General features: G+C 45.0%; 1 protein-coding gene across 2 annotated transcripts in view; it reads left to right on the top strand.

The window, feature by feature from the left end:
• Positions 1-10,390, top strand: part of LOC121554676 (E3 ubiquitin-protein ligase TRIM39) — an 11,348-nt gene extending 958 nt beyond the window's left edge. The window contains exons 2-15 of one of the 2 annotated variants that reach the window (XM_041868346.1): positions 738-842; positions 974-1,127; positions 1,318-1,436; positions 1,909-2,085; positions 2,883-2,959; positions 4,847-4,936; positions 5,981-6,214; positions 6,660-6,807; positions 7,345-7,386; positions 7,539-7,565; positions 7,730-7,794; positions 7,948-8,058; positions 8,627-8,842; positions 10,003-10,390. In XM_041868346.1, coding sequence (XP_041724280.1) covers positions 788-842; positions 974-1,127; positions 1,318-1,436; positions 1,909-2,085; positions 2,883-2,959; positions 4,847-4,936; positions 5,981-6,214; positions 6,660-6,807; positions 7,345-7,386; positions 7,539-7,565; positions 7,730-7,794; positions 7,948-8,058; positions 8,627-8,842; positions 10,003-10,155 — 1,668 coding nt within the window. In that variant the 5' untranslated portion in view covers positions 738-787 and the 3' untranslated portion in view covers positions 10,156-10,390. Of the gene's footprint in view, positions 1-737; positions 843-973; positions 1,128-1,317; positions 1,437-1,908; positions 2,086-2,882; positions 2,960-4,846; positions 4,937-5,980; positions 6,215-6,659; positions 6,808-7,344; positions 7,387-7,538; positions 7,566-7,729; positions 7,795-7,947; positions 8,059-8,626; positions 8,843-9,119; positions 9,293-10,002 lie in introns of those variants that run through there. The other variant, XM_041868347.2, reaches the window with a different exon arrangement.
• The last annotated feature ends 365 nt before the right edge of the window (positions 10,391-10,755 follow it).

Raw genomic sequence — 10,755 nt, 5'->3', positions numbered from 1 at the left:
TAGTAATGCTAGTTAGTTAGTAATGCTAGTTAGTATTGACTCACCAAAGTACCTTTAACTTCCTTCATACTGCACGCAGAGACATCAAAATGGTATCAACGAGTTCATCTGACTATAGGGAAGTAGAATAACATTCTGTCAGTAAGGTTAACGAGTTCATCTGACTATAGGGAAGTAGAATAACATTCTGTCAGTAAGGTTAACGAGTTCATCTGACTATAGGGAAGTAGAATAACATTCTGTCAGTAAGGTTAACGAGTTCATCTGACTATAGGGAAGTAGAATAACATTCTGTCAGTAAGGTTAACGAGTTCATCTGACTCTAGGGAAGTAGAATAACATTCTGTCAGTAAGGTTAACGAGTTCATCTGACTCTAGGGAAGTAGAATAACATTCTGTCAGTAAGGTTAACGAGTTCATCTGACTCTAGGGAAGTAGAATAACATTCTGTCAGTAAGGTTAACGAGTTCATCTGACTATAGGGAAGTAGAATAACATTCTGTCAGTAAGGTTAACGAGTTCATCTGACTATAGGGAAGTAGAATAACATTCTGTCAGTAAGGTTAACGAGTTCATCTGACTATAGGGAAGTAGAAAAATAGAGAGATGATAAGTAAATAGGAGTTGGTGTGAGAAAGATATATCTGTGTGTGTGTGTGTGTGTGTGTGTGCTGTAAAACGGCATGGAGGGGTGCTCTCTTTGATTTTAATGTATGTTATTGTATCTATTTATCTAGAAGGAGGAGTGTTTGACAAACAGGGCCTACCTGGCATCCTCTTCGCTGAGATGCAAAGACGGTTCAAGTCGGGGGTTGCGACCCGAAAAACCTCTGAACCCAAGGGTTAGACATGACTTATTTTACCATCAAGGACCACTTTGTAAATACGTGTTTTAATTCATGCTTTTAAGTGTTATCCTCTGGGATCCAATGCATGCAATCTTGTTGTATAACTCAAATAAATTCAATTCAAGGAGTGCCTATCCCGATGTCTGCTGAACGGCCCCAGACCTCCTCCGTAGCCTCCTCGCTCCCCACCCCAACCCTTGCTGCGGCGCTAACCCGACGAAGGTTCACCCTGAGCGGGGCAGCTGACAGCCAGAACCATGGACTGATGGTCTACTGCAGGTGTGTTCGGAGGAGCCCGCACGCACAATTAACACTTCACACGCAGAGTGGAACCCTTTTACGCACCCACAAACACGCACACTAACACACTCTCTCTCTCTCCCCCTTCCTCTCTCTCCTCACCCTCTTCCATCCTCCCTTCTTATCGCTCTCCCTCCTCCTAACACTACCCCCCACCCCCCAATCCCAGAATGCCATTCTCTCATAGCTTCCTGTCTGAGGACCAGTTCCAGTGTTCCATCTGTCTAGATATCTTCATAAACCCTGCCTCCACCCCATGCGGACACTCCTTCTGCATGGCCTGCATAGGTAGGTAGTGGTATACACGTTTACATTTTAAGTCATTTATAGCAGACGCTTATCCAGAGCGACTTACAAGAGCAATTAGGGTTGAGTGCCTTGCTCAAGGGCACATCGACAGATTTTTCACCTAGTCGGCTCGGGGATTCGAAGCAGCAACCTTTTGGTTACTGGCCCAACGCTCTCAACCACTAGGCTACCTGCCACACACACACACACACACACACACACACTCTCTCTATTCTACCGGTGTGCCTTACAGCAAGCCACTTAACCCCTGAAACAGCTTCAGGGATGTTGCTGACCTGCACAGGTACCTTTCACACCACCGATGACTTCTGTTGTGTCCTGGAGAAAGGCATTTAACCCCATGACCCCTACATGACCCCAGTGGCCTCAACATGTGGTGTGTTGTCAGGGTGGTGATATTTATGTTCAGATGTGTGAATAAAGTACTGTTCTATCCTCTCCTCTGATCCAGGTCGGTACTGGGACGGTGCTAAGCTCTGCCAGTGTCCCCTCTGCAAAGAGACCTTTAAGAAACGTCCAGACCTCCAGATAAATCGGACCCTCAGGGAGATCACGGAGCAGTTCAAGTCCATGTCCGGGGTGTCTCGGTTGGACAGCGGGAGGTGGAGAGGGGTCCTGGGGGCTGGAGGTGGGCTATCTTATTATTTATTTATATATATATATATATATATATTAAGGAATGTTCTAGTTTTATTGATAGATTTAAGATAGATGCTGTATGCAGATGGGTGGTGTAGCGGTTTCGGGCCCGGGTTCTTTGCAAGGCAGGGTTTACACACACAACACAAGTCCAATTAAAGGGTTTTGGCAGCGTTCTTGACAAATCGTACCCAAAACAAACAAAGTAAATACTTCGCTACCCGTGGAAGGTTCTCCAAGCTTTGTCTTTGGGGAGAGTTCAATCCTTCTTGTCAGCCTATTTTCCTTTCTTCTTTTAAAGCCTCCTTTTCCTTCCGTACGCTCTGCTCCTCCCATGGCCTCCTGCTCCTTTGCCTGCCGGGGTCAAAACAAAGACAAAGAAAGAAACCCAGGGCGCGGTTAAAGTAGAGAGACTGATTGGTTTCACCGGTCTGCAGTTTTGGCTCTGATTATAACTGGAGACAGGCGTGGCTGCTCTGCTGCGGTCCAGAAGTTTCCCCGGAGCTGTCCGTGGTCCTGCCTCTGGGGGAATACTTTGCCTTGCTGTCCGTGGTCCTGGCAGCCAAAAAAACTAAGAAACCTACAATAGATAGATACTGTGTGTAGATGGATAGATAGATGAGAATACTATTACATAGAAAGAGGGGAATAGGGGATAGAACCGCTGCCTCCAGTCACACATGGGGTACAGGGTATTACCATTACACCAGCCCCTGGCATGGAGGTGTGCTATTTTGTGATGCTACTGTAATACTATTGTATTTATGTGTGTATCTATTTATCTAGATGGAGGTGGTGGAGGAGGAGAGGACACAGACCATCAGGACCCCAGCACCATAGAGAGGGAGTGGATGGACAATAAGGTGAGAGAGAGAGAGAGAGAGAGAGAGAGAGAGAGAGAGAGAGAGAGAGAGAGAGAGAGAGAGAGAGAGGGAGAGAGAGAGAGAGAGAGAGAGAGAGAGAGAGAGAGAGAGAGAGAGAGAGAGAGAGAGAGAGAGAGAGAGAGGGAGAGAGAGAGAGAGAAAGAGAGAGAGAGAGAGAGAGAGAGAGAGAGAGAGAGAGAGAGAGAGAGAGAGAGAGAGAGAGAGAGGGGAGGTTTTCCCTGATCCATGTTCTGGTTACTGTCTGTTGAGAGCTTCAAGTGTCCACATCACCAACAATCTACCATGGTCCAAACACACCAAGACAGTTGTGAAGAGGGTACGACAAAGCCTATTCACCCTCAGGAGACTGAAAAGATTTGGCATGGGTCCTCAGATCCTCAAAAGGTTATACAGCTGCACCATCGAGAGCATCCTGATTGGTTGCATCACTGCCTGGTATGGCAACTGCTCGGCCTCCGACCGCAAGGCACTACAGAGGGTAGTGCGTACGGCCCAGTACATCACTGGGGCCAAGCTTCCTGCCATCCAGGACCTCTATACCAGGCAGTGTCAGAGGAAGGCCCTAAAAATTGTCAAAGACTCCAGCCACCCTAGTCATAGACTGTTCTCTCTGCTACCGCACAACAAGCGGTACCGGAGCGCCAAGTCTAGGTCCAAAAGGCTTCTTAACAGCTTCTACCCCCAAGCCTCCTGACTCCTGAACAGCTAATCATGGCCCCCTCTTTTACGCTGCTGCTACGCTCTGTTTATTATCTATGCATAGTCACTTTAACTCTACCAACATGTACATATTACCTCAATTACCTCGACTAACCTGTACCCCCGCACATTGACTCTGTACCGGTACCCCCCTGTATATAGCCTCGCTACTGTTATTTTATTTTACTGCTGCTCTTTAATTATTTATTATTTTTACTTATCTCTTTTTTACTTAACACTTTTTTCTTCTTAAAATTGCATTGTTGGTTAAGGGCTTGTAAGTAAGCCTTTCACTGTAAGGTCTACACCTGTTGTATTCGGAGAATGTGGCAAATAACATTTTATTTGATTATAGACGGTACTAGTTATACAGTTGTCTGTCTAATCAGAGGTAAGGTGTTATAGATGGTACCAGTTATACAGCTGTCTGTCCAATCAGAGGTAAGGTGTTATAGACGGTACCAGTTATACAGTTGTCTGTCCAATCAGAGGTAAGGTGTTATAGATGGTACCAGTTATACAGCTGTCTGTCTAATCAGAGGTAAGGTGTTATAGACGGTACCAGTTATACAGCTGTCTGTCTAATCAGAGGTAAGGTGTTATAGATGGTGCCAGTTATACAGCTGTCTGTCTAATCAGAGGTAAGGTGTTATAGATGGTACCAGTTATACAGCTGTCTGTCTAATCAGAGGTAAGGTGTTATAGATGGTACCAGTTATACAGCTGTCTGTCTAATCAGAGGTAAGGTGTTATAGATGGTACCAGTTATACAGCTGTCTGTCTAATCAGAGGTAAGGTGTTATAGATGGTACCAGTTATACAGCTGTCTGTCTAATCAGAGGTAAGGTGTTATAGATGGTACCAGTTATCCAGAAGGTGTCTGCCTTGCAGACACAGTACACCAGTACAAGTGGTGAGGGGTCTGCAGGATCCGTTTTGACAAGTATTGGGTTCTTCTGTGTTTGTATATGTATTCACACATTGTTTCTCCTCCTCTCTCCTCTCTCTCTGTGTGTGTGTGTGTGTGTGTGTGTGTGTGTGTGTGTGTGTGTGTGTGTGTGTGTGTGTGTGTGTGTGTGTGTGTGTGTGTGTGTGTGTGTGTGTGTGTGTGTGTGTGTGTGTGTGTGTGTGTGTGTGTGTGTGTGTGTGTGTGTGTGCGTGTGCCAGCTACGAGTGTCTGAGGCAGAGATCCATGAGCTGATTCTACAGAGACAGAGGAAGATGGAGGAGATTAGGTCATCACTGGCTCAACTACAGGTGACCTTCAGCCCCTGACCCTTAACCCCTGGTTACCTCACCCTCTCCCCCCGTCCAACCCCATTCAAAAGTCCATTGATTACTACAGTATATACCTTAAACACTGTAACTTAACCCTGAACGTTTACCCTCAACTCTCTCCAAGGGCTCTATTTTCTTCTTTGCTGGCGTTAACGTGGCGCTACTGTCAAACGCACGTTTGTTTGTCATTTTGTAAAAAACTGTCGCACTGGCATTTTCCAGCCCTAACGGCAGGTTCAGTAATGTGCCTGTCTAACATTGGCACGCTCGCGCTCAGATAGGAGGGGTGGAAATATTTGAGGCGTGTCCTTTAAAAATATGGTCAAAAGTTTTAATTTCAGGCAGCGCTGGGATATTTAAAAACCCAAACCCTTCGTACCCTACCCTTACCCATGGCCTACTATAATGAAGGCTGGAGATTTTATAATATCATTACATTTTACATTTATTTATTGTTGTAAAAAAAAAAAAAAAAAAATATCATTTTATTAAAACCAAACCTATTACAATGAAGAAGTGTGAATGCGATCTGTAATATCCAATATGTATATAAAACATTCTATTTGGGGGCAGTGTAATGGAGCGGACATTCTCCCTTTGTATTTATATTGGATCTTTGTCCAGGCTACTGTGAAAAGTTTGGATGTGCGTAAAACCCTCCATAGTCTGCGTTGTTTTAATAGTATATGCCCATGGGAAGCAATTATAGCGCCTCTAAATGTATTTAGACATAGCTTATTTAAAACAAGTTGTTTCGATTAGGATTATTCACTCTCTTTTTAGTGAATGTAATCTTGTTTAGCCATAATGCAATTTACAGTTGGTCTAGCCCATATATCAGTGTGATAGCTATGTATATATTTCAACATTGAAGCCATGCAACTATGATAATTGTGATAGTGAAAATATCAAAAATATTTCGGACAAACCCCTTGAACCTAGAACGCTTAGATTGACCGTTGCGTTAAGTTGATTAAAATAGAGCCCTAAGATTCTAACACACAGTCTCACTCCCTTCCCCAGCTGTCAGTGGAACGTGAGACAGCGGGCATCATGGGTACGTTCAGTGCGTTGGTGTGTGCGGTTGAGAGGTCACAGGCTGAGCTCATGGAGATGGTTGAGATTAGTAGGCGGGTTGCAGAGCACCAGGCGGACGCTGCGATTTGTCAGCTGGAACAGGAAGTGACTGAGCTCAGGAAGAGAAGCCACGCCTTCTCCCAGATGGCCCAATCAGACGACAACGTTCATTTTATCAAGGTGAGAGGATGGAGGGAGGGAAACAAACACGCGTTTAAAGAACAAGATGGTCGTTTTCCAGACTACATTGTAGATGTTGTATTACATCAACCAACGGTTGCACGCTTTGTCATCTGCTGCAGTATCATATGATGCCATGTCATCTGCTGCAGTATCATATGATGCCATGTCATCTGCTGCAGTATCATATGATGCCATGTCATCTGCTGCAGTATCATATGATGCCATGTCATCTGCTGCAGTATCATATGATGCCATGTCATCTGCTGCAGTATCATATGATGCCATGTCATCTGCTGCAGTATCATATGATGTGGTTTGATTATATGTTTAACACCTATTCAGGTGTTGTGAAATCTGTCATGAATCTGCGATGTGGTCAGCCTGGAACGCTCATTTCCACTCAATGAAAAACATACTCTCTTTGATCCGCCCCCACCCTCAGAGCTACCCTGCCCTCTGCACCCCTCCACCAATCAGAGACTGGTCTGGGGTGTCGGTGAACCCTGACCTGGGAACGGGGCCCATCTATAGGTCGCTGTCTGTCCTGGTCCAACACTTCCAGGAAGAGCTCAACAGGATGGCTGAGTTTGGTGAGTACTGCTCCGTTCTCCTCTCCTTCACCTCCTCTCTTTCACTCCTCTCTTTCACACCTCTCCTTCATCTCCTCTCCTTCACCTCCTCTGTCTCTCTCCTCTCCTTCACCTCCTCTCTCCTCTCCTTCCCATTTAAGAGCCCCATTCCAAACTAACCCCTAGTTCACAACTTACCCATTAAGTTCAACCAGAGAGACTAAAATGACTTTTTACCAACTGGGCAGGGGGGGGTCGTTAAACCATAGGGACTGTGTGAATTTCAAATTAGGGAGGTGTTAAACAATGGAAGTCTTAATGAATTTATCTGCAGGGAAGCAGAGAACCATTCACACAGACCCGATACCCGTAGAGAAGCAGAGAACCATTCACACAGACCTGATACCTGTATTTTGGTTACAAGGTCTTTAGGTGGCTTTTATTTTTTTTCATGTTTTGTTTACCACCCACCCCTTTTCAGAGCTGCTATAAAAACGCAGGTCAACTAGTGGGATATAACTCACCTGTTTCAGCCAGTTACCTGTGTTTTCTTTACAGGCGTACATCTCCCACTAGAGTCATCTCCAGTACCACAGCCCAGTGAGTATCTACATAGATTACAAGTACAGAGTGTGAGATAAAGATTTCAATTGAATAATGTAATGTAGTTGTTGCCTGTTTATAATTCTGTGTAATTACAATATTGATTTTTATTGGTTATTGATTTGGTTTCTTCTGTTGATTTATTCAAGAGGTGAAGAGGGTACAAGAGTATGCAGGTATGTAGATATATATATATATATATATATATAGAAGGTTATCACAAAGTTATACTTTATCTTTACACATCAATGTATTTCCATGTATCTCTCCTCTCTCCACCCCTCTCTCAATCCCTCCATCTCTTCTCCTCTCTCCCTCCCTCCCTCCCTCCCTCCCTCAGTGGACGTGACTATGGACTCAAGCACCGCCCACCCCAGGCTCATCCTATCAGAAAACGGGAAAAATGTTAGTTATATGTCACATATTTATATTGGATGTTACTTGGGGGGTAGGAACAGAACTGCTCTACTGATCAAGGTTTAGGAGTAACTTCATGATACTTCTAGTGACCCACTCAAATAATGTTGTGAAAAGCACTGACCTGCTCTCTGTCTGTAGGTCAAATGTGGGGACCATCACCAGTCGGTACCTCATAACCCTGAGAGGTTCGACCGTGTCGTGTGTGTTCTGGGTCGAGAAGGGTTCTCCTCTGGGCAACACTATTGGGAGGTAGGGTGACAGTTACCCGTTTTTATTAAACATTGTGTTGATCCTGGATCATCATTTAGCTGTGTTGATCCTGGATCATCATTTAGCTTTGTTGATCCTGGATCATCATTTAGCTGTGTTGATCCTGGATCCTCATTTAGCTGTGTTGATCCTGGATCCTCATTTAGCTGTGTTGATCCTGGATCCTCATTTAGCTGTGTTAATCCTGGATCCTCATTTAGATTTGTTGATCCTGGATCCTCATTTAGCTGTGTTGATCCTGGACTCTAATTTAGCAGTGTTGATTCTGGACCCTCATTTATCTGTGTTGATCCTGGACCCTCATTTAGCTGTGTTGATCCTGGACACTCATTTAGCTGTGTTGATCCTGGATCCTCATTTAGCTGTGTTGATCCTGGACACTAATTTAGCTGTGTTGATCCTGGATCCTCATTTAGCTGTGTTGATCCTGGATCCTCATTTAGCTGTGTTGATCCTGGACACTCATTTAGCTGTGTTGATCCTGGATCCTCATTTAGCTGTGTTGATCCTGGACACCTCAGCAATAAAGTTGTGTTCCTATTCGCAGGTGGAGGTGGGCGGGAAGACTGACTGGGATCTGGGCGTGGCCAGCAGCTCCATCAACAGGAAGGGGAAGATAATGGTATCCCCTAGCAACGGCTACTGGTTCCTCAGCCTCAGAGACAAACACAACTATGCGTTCCGGACAGAACCCTCCACCGAGCTGCTTCTCAACCTCAGACCACAGAAGATTGGGGTGTATGTGGATTATGAGAAAGGGCAGGTAGGATGTCACACATTCGTACTCGTCAGGGTTGCAAAATTCTGGTAAATGTACCAAAATTCCAGGATTTTCCAGAAATCCCAGTTGGAAGATTCCCGGAATCAAGAGAGAATGAGGAGGAAATCCAGAATCCTTCAACCAGGATTTCTGAAATACCTGGGAATTGTGCAATTGACTACACACACCTCCTTGACTACACATACTAACCTCTTTCTTCTCTCCCTGTCTATCTTACTATACAACGTGGACTAACTTCCCCTTCCTCTCCCCTGTCCAGGTATCGTTCTACAACGTGGACTAACTTCCCCTTCCTCTCCCCTGTTCAGGTATCGTTCTACAACGTGGACTAACTTCCCCTTCCTCTCCCCTGTCCAGGTATCGTTCTACAACGTGGACTAACTTCCCCTTCCTCTCCCCTGTTCAGGTATCGTTCTACAACGTGGACTAACTTCCCCTTCCTCTCCCCCTGTTCAGGTATCGTTCTACAACGTGGACTAACTTCCCCTTCCTCTCCCCTGTTCAGGTATCGTTCTACAACGTGGACTAACTTCCCCTTCCTCTCCCCTGTCCAGGTATCGTTCTACAACGTGGACTAACTTCCCCTTCCTCTCCCCTGTTCAGGTATCGTTCTACAACGTGGACTAACTTCCCCTTCCTCTACCCTGTTCAGGTATCGTTCTACAACGTGGACTAACTTCCCCTTCCTCTCCCCTGTCCAGGTATCGTTCTACAACGTGGACTAACTTCCCCTTCCTCTCCCCTGTTCAGGTATTGTTCTACAACGTGGACTAACTTCCCCTTCCTCTCCCCTGTTCAGGTATCGTTCTACAACGTGGACTAACTTCCCCTTCCTCTCCCCTGTTCAGGTATTGTTCTACAACGTGGACTAACTTCCCCTTCCTCTCCCCTGTTCAGGTATCGTTCTACAACGTGGACTAACTTCCCCTTCCTCTCCCCTGTCCAGGTATCGTTCTACAACGTGGACTAACTTCCCCTTCCTCTCCCCTGTTCAGGTATCGTTCTACAACGTGTACTAACTTCCCCTTCCTCTCCCCTGTTCAGGTATCGTTCTACAACGTGTACTAACTTCCCCTTCCTCTCCCCTGTTCAGGTATCGTTCTACAACGTGTACTAACTTCCCCTTCCTCTCCCCTGTTCAGGTATCGTTCTACAACGTGGACGCTAAGCTCCACATCTACACTTTCCTGGACACCTTCTGTGAGTCTGTGTTCCCGTTCTTCAGTCCCTGCACCAACAAGTCAGGCAAGAACGACGGAACCCTCACCATCACACCAGTACTGCTCATGGACTGACTGTAACACACACACACACACACACACACACGAAGACTTATGCACACACACACTGTGTGAGCATGCAATATGTAAATAACGGCACACAAATGAAGTTACATGCAATATACACACTTTTATTTCTCAGATCTCTTTTTACTGATGATTGAAACCAACTTATTGAAAGGTACAGTTATATATATATATATATATATATATACTGAACAAAAATATAAAAACGCAACATGTAAAATGTTGGTCGCATGTTTCATGAGCTGAAATAAAAGATCCCAGAAATCTTCCATACGCACAAAAAGCTTATTTCTCTCATTTTGTGCACAGATTTGTTTACATCCCTGTTAGTCAGCATTTCTCCTTTGCCAAAATAATCCACCTGACAGGTGTGGCATATCAAGAATCTGATTAAACAGCGTGATCACTACACAGGTGCAACTTGTGCTGGGGACAATAAAAGGCCACTCTAAAATGTGCAGTTTTGTAACACAACACAATGCCACAGATGTTTTAAGGGAGTGTGCAATTGGCATGCTGACTGCAGGAATGTCCACCAGAGCTATTGCCAGAGAATTAAATGTTAATTTCTCTACCATAAGCCGCATC

This window comes from Coregonus clupeaformis, chromosome 39 (assembly GCF_020615455.1).
Source record: "Coregonus clupeaformis isolate EN_2021a chromosome 39, ASM2061545v1, whole genome shotgun sequence".
Classification (NCBI taxonomy): Eukaryota; Metazoa; Chordata; class Actinopteri; order Salmoniformes; family Salmonidae; genus Coregonus; species Coregonus clupeaformis.
This window is presented reverse-complemented; position numbering and strand designations above follow the sequence as displayed.